The sequence below is a fragment of the Cupressus sempervirens genome, chromosome 10 (assembly GCF_028749045.1).
Source record: "Cupressus sempervirens isolate cs-2001-9-10 chromosome 10, ASM2874904v1, whole genome shotgun sequence".
In the NCBI taxonomy this organism is placed as follows: Eukaryota; Viridiplantae; Streptophyta; class Pinopsida; order Cupressales; family Cupressaceae; genus Cupressus; species Cupressus sempervirens.
The window spans coordinates 280,510,160-280,530,317 of NC_143127.1; the positions used below are offsets into that span (position 1 = coordinate 280,510,160).

Consider the following 20,158-nt stretch of genomic DNA (forward strand, 5'->3'; position numbering starts at 1 on the left):
ATCTAAATGATTCTTCCTTGCAGGGTAACTTATCTAACGGTTGAGACACCTTGGCAAAATTTTTAATAAATCTCCGATAATAACCTATATGCCTGAGAAAAGATTTTACCTCCGTCACATTAGTAGATGGCTGCATTTCAAGAATGACTCTCACCTTGTCGGGATCCGTTTTTTATCCTTCCTTACAGACAATGTGTCCGAGCAATCGGCTGTGCGGAACCATGAATCTGCACTTCTTAGGATTCAATGCTAGCCGAGCCCTGCGACATCTCTCCATACACTCACCAAGTGCTGCTAGGTGTCCGTCCTTCGTGCTAAATATTGACCAATCATCCAAGAAGGCTTTGAAATTTCCCATAGACATCTTGTCGAAGATATGCAGTATAATCTGCTGAAATGTGGCCGGTGCATTACACAACCCAAAAGGCATCCGGTTGTACGCGTAGACCCCATCTTCGACAACAAATGTTGTCTTCAACTTATCCTCCTCCGCTATAGAAATCTGATTGCATCCGGAGAACCCATCCATAAAAGAGTAGATTTCATGTCCTGCCACCTCCTCCAAAATGCTATCTGTGAACGGAATCGGAAAGGGATCTTTGATTGTCACTACGTTCAGGCATCTAAAATCAACGCATATCCGGATCTGAATAGTATCCTTCTTCAATGAAATGACTATCGGTGACACCCATTCGCTGGTCAGTACCTTGAAGATAATGCCAGCTTCCAGCATCCGGTTGATTTCCTCCGAAACCCGTGCAGCATAGTTCTTGTTCATCCTGTAGGGTCGCTTTCGTACAGGTACAGCTCCTTCCACCAGCGGGATGGGGTGCACACACAATTCCGGCGGTACTCCTTTGAGGTCCTTGTATGTCCATGCAAATACATCCTTGTCGTCCATAAATATCTTGAAGGCCGCGGCCTTGAGTACTGGGTCCCAATTATCTCCGACTAGTATGTTCTTCGACTCTGCCTCGTCCCCCAAATTCATTGTTTGCAGCGGAGCTTTGTTGTATTTGATTGTCTCTCCTTTACTGAATGCATGGGCGGGTGTAACATCCAACGGTGCCTCCCCCTCCTTTACTTCAGTAAACTCCTTCGGATATTCATTCTCAATTGACAGAACATTACAGCTATGAAATAATTCATAGTCCCCCATTTGCCAGTGGTAGAGACCGTTGACAGAATCCAAGTCGTCATCCGTTGTTCCCCCCTCCAATCGGAGGATGCCCTCCTGATCCGGTTCCATCCGTCGTCTACCTTTGTCCTCCTCTCCCTCAGAATCTGATGAGAGGGCCTTTTCCCCTACCATTTGGGTATGCAGATCAATGACGAATCGGCGGCCTTTACTTTCAAGAGATAAAGTGTTCTTCTTCCAGTCGTGCCGAGCTCTTGCTTCGATAAGCCACCCGCGGCCCAGGATGGCGTCATAACCTTTCCTTTTCAATGGAATCACCACGAAATCCATGAGGAACTACTGGGTGCCAATGGTTACCAGCTGTGCCATGAGAATACCCAGTGGTTTAATACCATGTTGATCGGCGGTCAGTAGCTGAAACCTTGGAGGCCACAATGTCGGCTGTCCAAGTTTCCTCCAAGTTTCTTCTGGCAATGCATTTACGCCGGACCCTCCATCCACTATGGTGTTTGTGAGAACATGTCCAAGTATCCCCATCTCGACAACTGCAGGGTGTTGTCCAGATGTCAGCGCCAGCAACATCTGATCTTCTCCTCCCGTAACAATTTCCTTTTCTTTTCGTTGACTTGGTTCTCCCGGTGACTTTTCCTTCTCGAGGCTTGAATCTCCTGCCATATTTGAAAGAGCAGATCGAAGTTGGGGCATGGTGAGAAGCAAATCACTTACCTTGAGTTGCACCTCCATTTGCAAAATTTGTCGTACTATGTTTTGTTCTGCGAAATTCCTTGCTGAAGTGCCGGCGGTGTCCGGAGGTGTTACTGCTTGAGATACTTTTCCAACCTCCGCCCGTGCTACCGTAAATTTCTTCTTTTCTTCGGCGGGGTTCGGGTATTCTTTTGCTTGTTGCCACATAATCGCCAAAACTTCTTCCTCATCCGCTCCAACAGTGATCAAGTTCACTCCAGATTTTGGACATTTTGAGTCGTCGTGATTACCGGGTCCGCACCATCGGCACAATAGTTGAGGTGTATTTGTTGTTGGACATTCCCTCGCAAAATGCCCCCACAAGTTACATGCTCGGCACTGAATAATCGGTCGTTCGTTTGCATCATACTGAATCCGGCTTCTGCTCGTATTGGTATTGTTATTGTTGTTATTTTGTCCACGCCGATTATTCCTATATCCTCCAGATGTAGCACCGGCGGTATTCGTGTTTCCGCTACTACCCGACGGCGAAGCCTCCTGTGTGAGAAGCACCTGCGGAGATCCTCTTGTTTTCATGTTAAAGGGGCAGTCTTTTGTCGAATGTCCCATGATCTGACAGATGTCACAGAATTGGTTCTTCGGACACGATCCTTTAGTATGACCGTCGGTCTTGCATTCCGTGCACCACAATTCACTACCTTTTGGCTCTTTCTGCATATTTTTAAACTCCATCATTCGAACCATATCCTTCTATAAGGCACGAACCTTTTTGCTACTTCCTTCGTCGTCGCTGCTATCATCTCGAACAGATTCGTCGTCATTAGAGTCAGAGGAGCTAATTTTCTTCTTCTTCAGTCTTCTGCGCACTTTCAAGGTCTAGTGCTCTGTTATAAGCATCGACATATGACGACGGTGGTACAATTTTCATTTTCCTCCGCAACTGTGATCGTAGACCGTCCACAAACCACCTTTTTTGCAATCCGTCCGCTAGCTTGCTTTCCATTTTGTTTATTAAGTTTCGTGCTTCCCTTGCTTAGTATTGAAAATTTCCGCTACGATTTCATTATTATCCCGCAAGAGTTTGAATTCCGCCAAGAACTCCTTTTTAATCTTATCCCAGGTATCCAGCTTCTGCGGATCCATATCCGAAAACCAATCAATCGCAACACCCCGTAAGGTTGTCGGAAATTGCCTAGCCCATTCATCGGCATCTGTGATTCCATTTGCCCGCCCGATCGTCTCACATGTCTTACAATGTCGGATGGGGTCGGCTGTACCATCACCTTCAAATTTCGGCAGCTTTTCTTTGGGTCCCGCCATAACACTGGAGGTCTGCACTCCTACACTGGTCGACACTCCCACACCGGCGGTCGGCACTCCCACAGCGGCAGTCTGAACTCCCACACCGACAGTCTGTACTCCCACACCGGCGGATTGGTATCCCACACCAGAGGTTTGCACTCCCACACTGGAGGAGCTGCGAACCTTGGTGAAGACGAAGGATCCTTCGAAATTGTTTCCCGCGGAAGTCTATCCTGGACGAAGAAGTCACTCCACGCTCGTGCTCCGTCGGCACTACGAGTCGTGCGAGTTGATGCTCTTCCGTCTGAATTTTCTTCCCTCGGCTAACACAAATTCAAGAACTCCTCCCGTGCTTCTTCCACCAATTCCACCCACTGCCGAGTCTCCTCCAACAATTCCTCCGCACTTCGGTTTCCGTCGGCAATCTTCTGAAATCTTCATCGGCGTTCGGCTTGCTGTGCCAGAATTAAATTCTCCTGCGCAGTACGGATTCCATCTTTTCCCTTCGCCTTATTCCGATCTTTGTTAAGCTGATTTGGCATTAATCTTCATTCCTCCCACCTTCCAGATTCATAAGACAACGGCGCCAAATGTTTACTGTACAGGTAAAGAAAATGAACGCATACAGACAATGAACATGAATAGCAGAATAATATTCGCAATAGTAGATCATTGATGCTTTACAATGATCCCAGACGAGATATAAATACTACTGCCGAACCTTCCCAAAGGGGTCCGTCGGCCACAATTATTCTATCCACTACAAATTATTTACCGCCAGACCGTCGGCTACAGAATACAAAACACCGCCGGACCCATACAGTTGGCTAACTTGCACGTGAAATAGATCTTTTTCCTCTGGAGCTAGTGCTGAGAGCCTTCATCAAACAAAGGTTTTTTCTAAATTGGCTCCTTGTCTTTGTCTTCTTGTGGGGACGGTGTTAGCGTAGCTATGTGAGTTTTGGAGGAAGATGCAGCCATATCATGCACCTTCTTAATAGCTTCGTTGAGTGCGCATGGGTTGAACCCTTTGATCTAGCCTCTCAAAGGCTCTCTCAGCCCCTCAAAATCTCTCTCAACCCATCCATGAATAACACGACTTGACGTCTTTCAGAGATGTCTGTGACTAGTACTAATAGCCTTTGGAATTCAATGATGTAATTGTCCATCATACCAGTTTTCTTTAGCAGAGCTAGATCTTTGAAGTTTAGTTCAGGATATTTCCCATCAAAACGGTCAATAAGTCACTCAGTGAACTCGACATATGAGGTTACTTGGTCATGGTTGAGCGTGACCAACCCATGGTGCCACTACTCTTGCACCACTCCTTCCAAATGGAGTGTTGCGAACTTGATTGCTTCCTCTTCAGGCATTGGGTTGAGTTGGAAGAAGATGTCTTCCTTTAGAACCCATGTCTATGCAGTAATGGCTCCAGATCCATCAAACAATGATAAGTTTACTTTTCTGATCTTTCTCCTGAGATCATCATTAAAATAATTACGATTTCCCCCACCTAAATATCTCATTCCTAGATCAACACAGTCTCTGTAAGATATATCACCTTCCATATTCGCGTTCCTCCAATCTTCTCGAAGTTTTTCTTGTATTTCTTGAAAAGTGGGCTCTCTTCTTTGTGTGGTGCTTCTGTCATTGGAAGGAAGATGGGTATCGAGGGTTGAGAGCGAGAGGGTTGAAAGTTTGTCCTTCCCATAACAGAGTCGTTGCTATGCCCATTTTGTTCTCCTGTTGTCTTTCCCTCGGCCAATTTTTGTAGTGTTTCCTGCATAAGCCCTTAGGTTTCTTAGATTTTCTGAGCTCTCTCAAAAGATTCATGACTTCTGTCATAGGATCTTGAGGATCTTCCATTCTACCAACAAAGTTATTTTGCCTTCTCCTTCAGGTATAAACTTGCATTCACTTCCAGAGGCTGGCAGAATAACTGGCTCTAAGAGCAATTTAATGTTACGATCCCCGCAGTTGAAGTTGAAGGTAGTGTACGGATTGGAAGAGGAGCAACTAAGTCGTATGGTAGTGTACAACAGTCTAAAAGGCCATACGGTTTTAAAAAGAGGTCGTTCGGTCAAGTCTAAGAGGCTATACAGATGCAACAGAGAGGCTATACGATTCAATATGAGAGGCCATATGGTTGCAACAAGGGGTCGTACGGTTCAATCTGAGAGGTTGTACAGCTGCAATGGGGAAGGTCGTACGGTGGGGTCAAACGACCATACGATGGGGTCAGACAACCATACGGTGGGGTAGGATGGCCGTATGGTGCAGGAAGCAGCCATACGGAGTGCACCGGAAATGTGCAGTGGTATATGGTGGAGGCAAGGATGGTGAGCAGAACATGCAATGATGTTAATAGCCTTCGGTCTGCCAAGCAAGATACACAATAAAGATTGAAGACACAAAACATCAATTTGTAATAAAGTCTATATTATAGTTGCAAATAATGATAGCGCTCTGATTTGCTAGATCCAAGCCAAACAATACAGACGGAATAGGGTGAGGGTTGAATCCCACCAAAACCAGAGAAAGCCAAGTAGGGAAGATCTTTCCCTTCCAAAATGGCGAACAATATTGGACTCCAATAGGAATTTGCAATACAAAGAAATAATCCAAATCGCATACCTACTACCTACATGTCCTGCTTGAATACCCTTCAGAGAAACTTCCCAATCGTTTACAAAGATAGCTGACAGCCATACCTATGAAAACAATTAAATAAAAATGGATCCAAGATATACTACATCAATCGGCCCATTAACAAAGGTTTGATTATATATCTATTTTATGACGGGAACGTTATAGGTTGACGAGCATTTGAACTATGTATGAATGTGTTTTGCTTTTCTAAGTTTTTTGCTTCTTTATTTCATTAAATAAATCTAGTAGTGTAAATCTAGATCTGATCTATTTACCTAGATATTGGATTTAAGAAATTAAGACTCTTAAAAGAGTGACAATTAAATGGCTTCCTCTCAATCATGTTCTCTATTAATGATTTACAGTGGCACTTTTTGGACTAGGATAACACATTAAAAATATGCATGGTATAGTTGGAATTCATAAAGATGCAACATAGCAACCTTCAGAGTATTCATATGGAGGAACATAGTGAGATTTAGCTTAAGTTCCTTGATTTTGCTAGAAGGGAGGAGAAGGAAGTATACATCTTGTATGATGACTTGCATGATGACTTGTATAATGACTAGGCGGTTGTCTTGCTTTTTATTGGTCCTCAAGCCTTTGAATTTTCTCGTTGGCTTATTTTGGGGGCTTAATTTTATTTGGCTACTTTTGATTGCCCTGATTAGAGTTTGTAGTGGATTAATCTGGGCCTTTGATTCTAAATCAACCTTGGCCATGCATTGTAATTGAGGATCCTATACAAACCCCACCCCTTGTCATTTGTAGAAGAGTTCTTTCAAAATTATTAATAACATAATGCCAAATTTTCTCGACTTTTCATTGTTGTGCCTTGCATGGTGAATTATTGTGATCAAGTTTACATTATTGCATAATTATCTACATCTCTCATTTAGAATAGATTTTCATTTCAAGTTGTTAGAATAAATTTTCACTTGAAGTTGTTAGAATAGATCTCACTTCTAGTTGTTAAAATAGATTTTTCTTTAAGTAATTTAGTTTACGTGGATGAAAAGAATTGTGGATGTTCACTTGTTAGACTTGAACAAATCCGAGCCACAATCTTTTTACAGATTGTAAGAATTGCCTTGTGTGGTAAGCCAATGATCAAAAAACATAACATCTATTGATATTGAATATTTAGTTTGCATTCATTTAATGGCATGAAAGATGAGATATTGATTTGAAAACCTTTAGTATCTTCCACAGAAGATTGCACTAGGTGGATGTAGTCATTGGTGAGATTACATCTAGTAGAGTCCAAGTCCATCAATACTTTCTTGCATTCACAAGTAGGTAGTAGTAGAAGTAGCAAGGGTTAGAAGTTTAAATTAAAGTCCAAATTGAAAACCAAAAAACATATTTTCATTGTGAAAAGAAAAATCATTAAAATCAAATTGACAAGTCTTGAATGAGTTAGCGTAATTCCCCTTAATGATTCAGCAAGTCACATCATTTCCACTGAGCAAGTGTGCACAATAGACAGAACCTTGAAGTAACCTTGTGATCTTAATTTGCAGGCTTAGCATAGATGTGACCTAATAGCAAGAGAGGATTGAGTGTTTGGTGTTTCTCCTCGAAATATTAAGTATTTGATTTTGCATGTTGTAGTGGAACAAAACTCACATCGATAAGTTTGTGGTATAACAAAGATATATTCCAGGGGTGAAGTCCAACAAAATAAGTTCATTATAATATTAATCATTAAGGCAAGGCAAACTGAAAATAGTTTCACAGGGAACATTATGAATATGACATCAATTGAGAGTTTTAGACCAAATTAAGTTAGGTCCCATTAGGAGACATTAAATTGAGGTCATGAGCAATAGGTAGTATTCATGTTAAATGATCAAACTGTGGCATTAGTTGGAGACATATATTGGTGTAGAATCTGATTCAAGATTCTGCATATAGTCACCACCTAGGACTCCTGAAAAAATTATTCATTGAAGAGGAATATCTTCTTGTAAAATGGGTTTGTGTTGCTACCTATGGTGTGAAAATAGAATCTGATCCAAGATTCTGCATATAGTCACCACCTAGGACTCCTGAAAAAATTATTCATTGAAGAGGAATATCTTCTTGTACAATGGGTTTGTGTTGCTACCTATGGTGTGAAAGATTATTCCTTCACTATTGTGTGGATCTCTGCTGCAGCTGGTTACTGTCTAAGCCTATATTACTGGATGTAGCAATTCTTTGAGGGACATGGACTGTTTTTACAGTTTTCCTAGGCATGAGATGTGATTTTTGCAAGCAGTTATATCACTCTCGGAGTGGTACATTAATATATCTGGGTGTTTCTGATTGGTTTGACATGTTTATTCCAACTTGGTCAACCAATTCTATATAATTTTGGCATGATACTTTCTTAAGCCCATGGCTTTCTTAGCAGCGTCCTCAGACTCTTTGCAATATGGAGAAACATTAATTGCCATCACCTTTCAATGTTGCATTTCCTCTGTGAAGGAATTTCCTCTTGGTTGGACAATTGAAGCAACCTTGCACAGTAGCAGATTCATGGGCTTTCAAGATAGAAAAAAAAAGTCAATATTGTCACTAGCTGAGAGGCATTGCAATTTACACTGTCTGAAGTGAATCTCTGGAAGTGCACTGTAACATAACAGATCAGATTCAAATATTATCAAGTTTGGTTCTATTGAAGTCAGAAATTAGGTTATCTCTGCTATGTTTTTTTTTGTTGTGAATCATTCTATGTGATCTCTATATGATTTAGAAGTTCAATAGTAGTTTTCTACTTAATTTTACCATATTGGATGCTTGTGTCTAAGGATGTTGAATGTAAAAGGATTCCATGAATATTTGATAAAGCCAGAAAGCATCATCTACATGTGCAAGTCCTTGGATTGACTTTTTTTATTGGTGTAACATCATATTTTCTTTGTTTATCCTTTTAACGAGATAAATGATTCAACAAGGGTGAAATGTTTAATAATTTAATTAACTTTTTGGTTTCTCCTAATGAAAATAGAGTCACAAATGTGGCTTTTAAGTTTCCCCTAAAATGCTACTGAAGAAAATATAATTTGATTTTGGCATTCCCTCCAGATGAATTAATGTCTGCACAGTGACTCAGTTGCACCTTTTCATGGGTAAACTCTGATTAAGACAATGAAACAAATGCCAAATAGAAAGCACTACGAAGAGTAAATAGATAGATAAAACAGCACTGCAACAGAAATTCATTTTGAAATTCATACGATGCACGCCAACCAATGGCATAAGAATTATAGGTTTCAAGTCTAATTTGTCTACAGCTCTATATCTGACACTACTAGCAATGATTACTCTCTCTGTCCACCAGTCCACACGAACCCTAATCTATAATATAGAATATCAAGCTTCATCCAACACTTCAATGGGAAAAAGTGAGATAGGGGAACAATACCATTGTGGTTTGCAGTGGAACATATCCTGTTAATTAAAAGTATGATCAAATTGTTGACGAGAGCAGTAATAAATGCTTCGTCCTCCTCTCTTCTGGATAAGCCCTGTACAGAATCTACAAGAAGATGTGATATTATAATATCGGATTTTTGGCAAAACTGCATTAAACAAACCTAGATAAATTACTAAAATAGTGAAGCAAATTTTATGAAACACCAAATTCCAATATTTTAGGGCAGAATTTTTCTCCTCCATATTCAGCTTTAAAGACGAAGTTACTTCAAAATGGAAGCATTATACAATTGCATTCCATCTTTTAGTCAAAGTTGTTTTTTCTTTAACGTTTTTAGGAACCATCTAGCCATTAATAAACCACAAGCATTTTCTATTGAATTGGATCATTTTCGATTTCAACCAGCACTAAGCTTGTTGAATCAAGTTATCCACAAGACACTTGGGAATGGCTTTTTCTCCTTTAGCATAGCAAATACCAAGGCATATATGGATTGAAAACCTAACAAAATAAGGTTGGATTATCAAATTTTTGTTGTTTGGAATGTGGGGAAAGAAGTTGATGTATGCAAACACTTCTACATTGAAGTAGAGCCTCTAGAATTCCATTGCACATGTAGCTCTACCTGACAAAGAAACAGGGATGAATTTGAAAAATAAGAAATCTCTTGGATATGACATGCTTTCAACATATTTTCACAAAGCTAATGAAGAGGTGGTGTCATAGCAAAATTCTGTGCAAGCTATAAATTGATGTAGCTCCTCAAACTCCTCCAAGTTGAGATCTAATCAAATGTCAATATCATGATTCAACATCTTTAACTGAGGCTTCATGCCAGAACACACCAAGCAGCATCTATTCTTGAAATAAATTCCAGTAATAGATAGGCTTCTTACACCTCCAAAGGACCATGGAAAGATCTGACTCCATATAACCTTTCAAACAAGGTAACAAAATATTAATCCTAGATAAAAACTATTAGTACTAGATGAAAGGCTCTTGTATGGAAGTCTACATGAACACTAAATAATTGAATTGGAACGAGTGATGACTAACTACCAAGAAAAATAGGAAAAAAAAAAAAAAGTTGTTGCAAAAATGAACAAAATACGAGAGAATTAAAATAATTAACTATGTTACTAGGGGACGCATTACCAGCCCTACGCCCCTGGTTTTGGGATCCATCCCAATTTCTGTGACTGGGGGCTGTTAAAAATATTTCCAGGCCATCCCCACTCAGGCAGGTAAGTCAGAAACATATTGACCGTCCTAGACACTCTGTAGTCATTTCCCATCTGTCCCGGGACTTCTTGAAGTTTTCAAATTCAAAATAAAATTTAATTCAAAAAAAATTAGTCAATGGTGTTTGTTTGCCGATTTGCAAGCTCCATGCATTGAAAGTCATTTAAATAATAAAATATAATATGTTTAACATAACATTGATTGGAAGTTCATTTTTTTCGAAGTCATTACAAACTAAGCATCCAACTCTGACTGAAAATTCAAACTTCTATTCAACAAATCAGACCTGAAAATGATTGTAAATTAAACTTTGTTTGATATTCATATCGCAGACCTGGTCGCTGGGTTGAGTAATAGTCATGTCATTTCCAGCATTGATAATGCTTTGATGGCAGCGATAAGCACCGAGAAATACACTATTATAGCTGATTACTGCCTAGACAATATGCCTGCTATCTGTCTGGGAACGATTTGTCACAATAAATTCAATTCGTCTCCAAAAACCACAAGCAAGGGCTCTAAAGTCTAAATTCTAAACATATTGCCCAACTATGGCTGATCGATTCCTTCAATACCCAAAAGTAGACTGATTTTCTCATTTGATGTCATCCTATGTTCCTATTTGTAGACTTTAGTATTCTTAAATGATGGTTCAATTTAAAGCTATGTTCTACGATCATTCAAATTTGATGCTATGTTCTATGCTGATTTGATTTATGAAATTGATAATTTTAGAATAAGTTGCTATGATGAGTGTGACAATGTTATGTAATTCTGAAATTCTTGAATATATTAGACAATTCAGATTTATATTATTAAATAATTACATTATATTATATACATAAATAGATAGATAGATAGATTTAGCTATTCCTTGCTCCGGCCAAAAAAATATGTCCAGAAAACTTAGGGTAACATAGACAATTGAAATCTTCTTGCCTACAAGAAATTGCAAGAGAATTAAAACAATTGAAATGTCGGCCCTTCACATCTCCAAGATATTCCATGTATTTTCATCATGATTAAACATGTTTTTATCACAAAAATAATTTAGTTGGATGATTGAACTAGCCATCACACCTACCCTCAAACGACATTTTCCTAGTAGTGTTCCAATGTTGATTTTCTCTGACCACTTCAAATGTACTAAACACTACCATAACGTTTTGGTATGTGTGTTCCAAATGAAGCATATGTAATAAACCAAGAGGAGAAGTGTCCCTTCATGGGACATGTTTGTTCATTAATATAATTAATATAATAATAATCTTAACTATAATTATATCACAATATATATATATATATATATATATATATATATATATACATATGAATAACTATTATTATTATATTAATTAATCTTAGACGTTTATCCTACTAAAGCTACCAAACATCAAGTCCCTCTTAGCTAGGGAGGATAAACATAGGACCATATATTACCTCAATGAAATATAAGAATATCTTTGATCAAAAGATATTTAACATTTTTTGATATCACAAGTATTGGTCTTCCAAAATATCGCCATTCGATATTCACCAATTACTCAAATAAGGTTTGATACATCAATGATATTCACCAAGTACTAAAAATCAAGTTGATATTACATCTGATATCGAGAGTATTGGCCTCCCAGAATGTCAATGATATTCACCAAATACTTTGAGTAATGGCCTTCCAAAATGTATTCATCATGCCTCTACTTCTCCAAGACCCTCGTTCACGTTCTATATACACCACGTACTTGTAATTAATGTGGTCTTATTTGGGTTGGGACTCAATGCTTCTATTTTCTTATAACTTGATTTTACCTTCTTATATTTAAATCAACATCCTCCCCGTTGACTAGTCCAACCATTGGCGACTTTTATCATTATCTTATGCCACCTTTATTACCGCTGTGGTGGCTCCACCATTTTGTACACAGCATATGAATCCACTATGGCTTTGTATTAAATCTCTTATTTAGTTGTCTACAAACATAACTCACATTTCCTTTCAACGTATTAGATTCTGTCAAGGGAGGGTCATATTGAAAGTCACAATGGATACATGGTTATCGCATTTCCCTTCTACGTGCTTGAAGTGTGATTCAACTCTTGTGGTTTCCATTCCATGTCATATGTCCATCGATGGGTTGATAGTGGAATGTATCTTATAGTTCTCTTACGATTTTGTTTTCTCAACGTTGTTTGTACTTCTATTTTGTCGCATTAGTAATAAATGGAAATGTTTTCTTTAGCATCCCCCTTATCTGTCTACTGTAATTTCTATTCCTTATCACCTCTTGTTGTGTATAAGTACTTCCTGTTACAAGATTCAAGAAGAGTTGGCAGATTAACGGATTTCCTGATCATTGATTCATCAACAGAGGAACAAATGTGTTCCTTATAAAGAATTACAAGGACGTTGTTTCTAAAAGAAACAACATAGACTGAAGACGGAATTAGAATCAAAACTAGAGACAGGATAGGAAACATTACTATCTAGACTGAAGAAAAAAGAGACGGGATAGGAAACATTCCTATCTACACTGAAAGACGGACTACAGACAAGTAGTTGACTATTATAGAAAGTATAAGATATTATCTTAATACTTCCAAACTCTGGTTTAATGTTTTGATCGTGATCCTCTTTATTTTTTTTACATTTGCAGCCTATCTAAATGGGCAATTTCTTGCCTGGATTATGATATTAAGTTCTGCAATATGGTGGGTTGAATCACCCATGTATTCGGCCTTGAATTGCTAGAAGTGACCAATATGGTGTCCTCTTATAATTATCACTATTGTGTCGCATTATGGTATCTTCAATCCTCCTCCATTCAGAATCTCAGGGAGAGATCTGCCCAAAATTGTCATCTTTGAAGACCATATAGTAATCCATCAAAAATTGATGGTCGCTGCTTATTAATTTACCCCAGCATACTAATGAAGATAAATTGCTTCCTATTGCATCATCTTTGCTACCAATTAGGGAATAGCTCACTGCTTGTTACAAAAGGGAATTCACTATATCTTCAGCCTCAAAATATAAAGAAAACTTGCTAAGCAATTGACTGCTTCTTGATGCAATATAATATGGATCGATCCCCTTATATGAATGTGGTGAATTGAATGGGCACATTATTCAAAGAGCGACAACCTGGCAATGGTCAGCCTGTTGGTTTCTTAATCTGACATCTCATCTATATAACTGCGACCTCCTTTGATGTTATCAAAAATAGATTATACTAGTCTGCAAGTTACTATTGTTCTTCCTTCAATAATCCTTTGTACTCTTTTTTTTACATTTGTAGTTGGCTCTAATACCATGTTGATTTTCTTAGACTGCTGCAAATGTACTAAGCACTGCCATGATGTTTTGGTATGTGTGTTTCAAATGCAGCATCCTCTTATATTTATGTGAGTAATAAACCAAGAGGAGACATGTCCCTTCATGGGACATGTTTGTTCATTAATATAATTAATATAATAATAATCTTAATTATAATTATATCTATATATAATTATATATATGAATCATTATTATTATATTAATTAATCTTAGAGGTTTATCCTACTAAAGCTACCAAAAATCAAGAACCAACACGCCCGACTAGCCAATGTAATGATGCCAAGTGAACTTTAGCCATAGTCTAGGAACATGTTAAGTAGATCTTGTTACCAAACTCAAATATATAGACGTTCATAAAAAAGAAATAGGGAAACAAATATTAACATATTGTACTTATAAAACTCTAGGTAAGTTAAAGTAGTTATGGGCTACTTCTATTATATGCCAACAACTCACTTAATTGCAACTTACTTATTTACACATAGATACCCACTATGATCAAAATCCTACTAGCTGTTTGGTAGACAACAATCTAAGTTATAAGAATCTGGATATGTTATGTGTGATCACGGAAATCAAAGAAAGACACAAAATAGATACAAGTACTAGAACTAAAAACTATCATCAACACAAGGCATACTCTAGAGGGAAATGTATCCTACTATCCACTAGCTATGTCTATGCTGACTATACTCGTGATTATAAAAGTTTATGGTAGTAATGTAGTTCTTTCCCTACATCTCTGACTCTTCCTCAAAGTTGTCCATGCAGTAATGGGCTTCTCCCAACATCTTGTTTTCAAACTTCAATTTGGACAAAAAGAATGATCATTATCCACTATGATTCTTGAGCCACCTATAACGTTCTGGACCAAATGAACCTGAGTTCAATAGAGGTTGTCAAAGACATCAATTTAGTTTTGGAATAAATAGTGACGTAATCGATGCATGTAATGTCCCCAATGAGGAGGTCGTCGATTTCCAATTATCAATATACATTACTATGCTTCTAAATCATTTCGATTTAAGAAACCACAGAATAGTTCATAATACATTTGGTAATTAACATATTTGAGCGTCAATTCCTTACTTCTCTCCTAATCTCAACCCAAAGGAGAGTGTGGATTTTGAGCATTAATGAAGCCCCAAAAATTATGGATTAACTTTTTGGGGATAGTAGGGTGCCAAAGACAAAAACAATATTGCAGGATAGTCAGGACCTCTTAAAGGCACTCAAGGAGAACATTCAATAGGCGCAAAACTAGAACAAGTTATACATTGATTAACACAAAGTTAAGCGTTAATTTGAGATAGGTAACATGGTATCTGTAGGACTCCACCCTTACAGAAAATCCTCATTGAAGAAGAGTGGTGTTGAAAAACTTAAGCCATAACTCTTTGGTCCATTCAAAGTCACTTAGTGCATTTGGAAGGTGGCCTACAAGCTAGAGTTGCCAGCCAACAGTAAAGTGCATAATTTATTTCATGTCTCCAAGCTTGAAAAGGCTTATTACCAGAATGGCCACCCTTAGATGAAGAGGGGAAACTGATTTTTTTGGTTCTTACTGCGATCATTGATACTAGGGAGAGGGCAGTTCGAAGGAGAACAATTGAGGAATATTTTGTGAAGTGGAGAAATTTACCAATTGAAGATGCTACATGGGAGAGAGATCAGATCTTACAACATGCAGAGTTGAAATTGCTTGAGAACAAGAAATTTTGGGAAGGGCAAACTATAATGTCCCCTTTCTAGAATTTATAGCATGATGTTTCATTAGCCTATTTCCCCATAATCTCCTAGGCTAACGAACACATTAAAGAGACAATTCCAATTGCAAGCCATTTTGAGTGGTTTTCAAACAACTTTGGGCTTACTTACTATTTATAGTAATTCTTTCTAGGCAAGACATGTTAATCGTAATTGCTTAAAAGTTAAAATTGACAAGAAGATTTATGTATCATTCATATGATTTATTGTGCATTAATAAAGTTATTTTATAAAGTTCCATTTAACTGTTTAACTTCATTAATGCATTGTCTAGAGTTTGTGGAAAATATTTTAATTAAATGGTCCCCTTTCTTTCATAACACATCGTAGACATAAGTTGTAAAAGGGATGTGATGTAATGTCCCCTTTCTAGGAAACAAGAGATGAGTTGATGGTTGGGCTATCACCTGATTTCCCGTAGGCCAATGGGTAATTAGGATGACTTAGCTTGGGACTTCTTGTACCAAATCCAATTGTTTTAAGTGTGGCTCCAGTTTGCCTAAAGGGTTCAATCAATATCAAGGACTTGTAGAGCTTCACACAGAATTTGGTTTTTGTAATGATCCAAACCACGCAACTGCTCTTAACAATCTTAAAACCCATACAAAATTCTGGAGGATAGTACGGTACAACTGGAATTTGGAGTACGGATGCCAATTTGGAATAGAACAAATGATATGGAGGTCCTACAGTGTTTGAGTGACAGTACAGAATGATGGTTGGAGATGTGTCGTACACCAAGGTAGTGAAGGCCATACAACGTCGAGAAGCTCGTACAGCAAGCAGTATGGTCCGTACGGTAGGCAGTCGTATGGGAAGGAGGCACAATGGTTGTACGAAGAAGGGTAGTGGGGCCACAATGGTCGCACGGTGGATGCCAAGCAGGGTTGTACAATGATGCAAAATAAGGTCATACGGTGATGCAAAACAAGGTCATATGGTGATTTCGAGAAGATATGCCATGTGTGGTGAGTCATGGATGTCTCCAATGATTCAATTAATATTCGCAATATGATGGTGCTTCGATTTGCCAGATCCGAGCGAAGTATTACAAGCGACAATGGAATAGGGTGAGAGTTGAATCCCACCGAAACCGCACACGAGCCAAATAGGGAAGATCTTCCACTTTTGAAATGGCAAACAATTTAGAACTCCAACAGGAATTCGTAGTACATAGAAATAATCCAAAAGCATACCTAATGACTACCTATAAGCCGTGCTTAAATAGCCGGTGGGGAAAACTTTTCGAGGGTGTACAAAGATAGCCGACAACGACACAAACTACAAAAACAAAAATAAAAATGGGTCCGAGATACATGCAATCAATCGACCCATTACAATAGTTTGGTAAAATGATTTATTTTATAATGGGAACATTACAGTTTTCAACCTTGGTTTGCATTTTATGAGTAAATGAGAAAATAAATTATTATTTCCTAAGTTTGAGATTATAGTAAAATAATAATGAAAAGTCATATTATATTCACTTTATGATAAAAATAAAGTAATAAAAAGTGACATTATTATCACTATTAGTAAACTAATAAAATAATAAGATAAAATTATTTTATTTTATTGAAAATAGGGAAATAAAACCCTAATTCAAAATTGGGGCTTGGGCTAGATATAAAAACGTTTTGGGAACACATTTTACACATCTAGAATGCAGAATTTTTACCTATGGATCTAAGGAAAGCTCACAATTTAGTTTCCAGCACTCGAAGGCATCAAGAATAAAGATCTCTTGAGCTTTTCAACTTCAGTGTTCCTCGGTTGCCGATAGAATTGGTTTTTATATGCACTTTCACCTGTTTGCAGCACTTCAACAACAATTTTCTTGTAAAGCATTTTGATTTTGGGCTGAAGAAAGAGAACCGATTGCAGATTGAATCTGTTGAGGCATTATTTGGTCATCATTGCACCTTCTAGTATTGTTGTACCTTTACAAGCAAAGTTAGCATCACAAATTGAGAGGGTATCTTCATTGATTCAAAATGGTAGGGTGCAGCATTGGAGACAGTACAGGTCAAAAGTGATAGGGGAATAATTTTCACAGCACATTCATCAATTCTCAGTCAGTCATGCCACCCAGTTACTGTGTTTCTTTTCCTGTAGCTGACATTAGCAAAAAGAACAAACAACCAGGTATTTTGGGACGCAGATTAGTCACAAATAAATTTCCAGAATTTACAAAATTTATTAACTGGTGCAACTTTTCCTTGTTACGATTTTGTGCGTATCAATTGTTGACATCTGGGGGTTTTTGTGTTAATGTAAAAGATCTCTGATAGAAATAAACTATAATTTCAGACTGTGATAAATCAGATTTACTTTCTTGATCTCAGATTGTGTATTTGCAGATTGTCAACTTTGAATAGTATTCTATGCTTGGAGAATCTTTAACTTGAATGCTGAAGGATCGATGATCTGCTCTTCAATAATCTGCAAAAGACAGAGATTGCTGGGACTGCATATATGACTTGTGATTGATATATGTTTTGTCCCCACCGATGCAATGATAATATATATACAAGGAAGAGTCATGTCCCTGTAAGGGCATGACTCTATGTGGCCAAAGGCCACGTAGGGTCATGACCTTGCGTGGGCATAACTACTTTGTTATCTCCTTAACAATAATTCAAATGTATGTTAATGATCGGCGGCAGTAACATGCTCGATAACAGATTATAACCGATGAGTGAAACCCGGTATGAATTGGTGACATTAATATATTCAATAACAAAAGGAGCTCAATATGAATCGTGGCAATAATATCTCTCTCTCTCTCTCTCTCTCTCTCTCACACACACACACACACACATATATATATATCTGTTATTCTTACCTGCAATATAATTCGTAAAACCAAATTCAAATGTTCAGTATTACTTTGACTGATGCTACACTTCAACACTCCCTCTTAGCAAGGGAGAAGTAATAGACTCCTTAATATATATCAAAATACAAAATATCTATATATAACACATTATCTGACTTTAACACTCTGAAATAGTGACTTGTCAAATAGTTAAAATCACCATGCTATGAACACACTATCATAACCTATATTATGATCTCTAATTGTCCAAAACAATATCTAGAGTAATAATAATGCATTCCCTATCAATGACTTCCAACATATCTAGAACAAAAACTATCATGATAACAAGCCTATCATTTGCAAGATCGTCACCTTACAAAGATTACCATTTGAATACATATGTCCATGAAAGATTGTCACTTTTCATTACATATCGGATGCATCTAAACAACCATAGAAGCATAAACACATCTAAATTTCTTCTTCAATTTCACCATTTAAGAATGTTGTTTTAACATTCATTTGATGAACTTTCCATCCTTTGGATGCTACGATTGCCAAGATAGTCCTAACAGATGTGTATCTAGCAACTGGGGCAAATGTTTCTTCATAATCAATACCTTCTTTCTGTGAGAAACCGTGTGCTACAAATATGGCTTTATATTTTTCAATGCTATCGTCAGGTGCATACTTGATTTTTAAAAGCCACTTACAAGAAACAACTGATTTGTTTTTAGCTCTAGGTACAACATCCCATACATTATTTTTTAGTATTGAATTATATTCTTCAATTATTGCTTCTTTCCAAGGTTTGCTTGATAAGGCTTCTTCAACATTTGAAGGTTTTGTTTTGATAAGTTTAGTTAATAGTGCTACATAAAAAGACTATGCCATGTCTCCAAATTTTAATGTATTTTTTTAATTAAATTAATTAATTTACTGGTCCCAAAATTTAAATATTATAAGGACCTTTAATTACTTACTTTAATTAATTAATATGAGGCCCAAGTTAATATTTGCATTTGTGGCTCCAATTGATTTAATATATTTCAGACCTTTTTTTTTTTTCGTTGGTAAGTGTTGTCGCCGGCTATCTTTGTACACCCTCAGAAAGGTTTTCCCTGACGGCTATTTAAGCACGGCTTGTAGGTAGTCATAGATATGCATTCTAATTATTTATTTTGTACTACAAATTCTCGTTGGAATTCTCTATTGTTTGCCATTTTGGAAGTGAAAGATCTTCCCTACTTGGCTTGTTCGGTTTCGATGGGATTCAACCCTCACCCTATTTCATTGCATGTAATACTTCCCTTAGATCTGGCAAATCAGAGCACCATCTTATTGCAAATATTAATTGAAGGATATTCGTGTTCAATCTCCATTCTTGTTTGGTTTATTGATGAATTCGGATCTATAAATTTATGGTTGCATAACTCAGCATTCCTCCTCTATTTGTACACCATCCATCCCCCACATCACGAAGTGCATCTTCCATACTGCAACCGTACGACTTGGACAACTTTGTAACTGTACTGCTGCTATTATACCGTATGTCTTGTCTTCTCTCCACACCGTACGGCCGTTGCACCTCCATCCTGTACGACCATAGTGGCATTCTAGCATACAACCACCACACTACCGTACGACCTCCAAGGAAGAACTGTACAACCTTCAAGCATCCACCGTACAGTCACTTACACTACCATACGACCTTCAAGAGAACCATGTACCACCTTTAGGCCTACACTGTATGGCCATACACTCTACCGTACATCC

At 37.8% G+C, this 20,158-nt stretch overlaps 1 protein-coding gene across 2 annotated transcripts in view; it reads right to left on the reverse strand.

Annotated features, from left to right (window-relative positions):
• Nucleotides 1-20,158, reverse strand: part of MPS1 (multipolar spindle 1) — a 286,168-nt gene that overhangs the window by 167,041 nt on the left and 98,969 nt on the right. The window contains exon 7 of one of the 2 annotated variants that reach the window (XM_089805386.1): nucleotides 9,207-9,320. The exons of the other annotated variant lie outside the window; for it this stretch is intronic. Within the exon in view, the coding sequence (XP_089661512.1) occupies nucleotides 9,207-9,320 (114 nt within the window). The remainder of the gene's footprint in view (nucleotides 1-9,206; nucleotides 9,321-20,158) is intronic. 2 annotated transcript variants of the gene reach the window in all.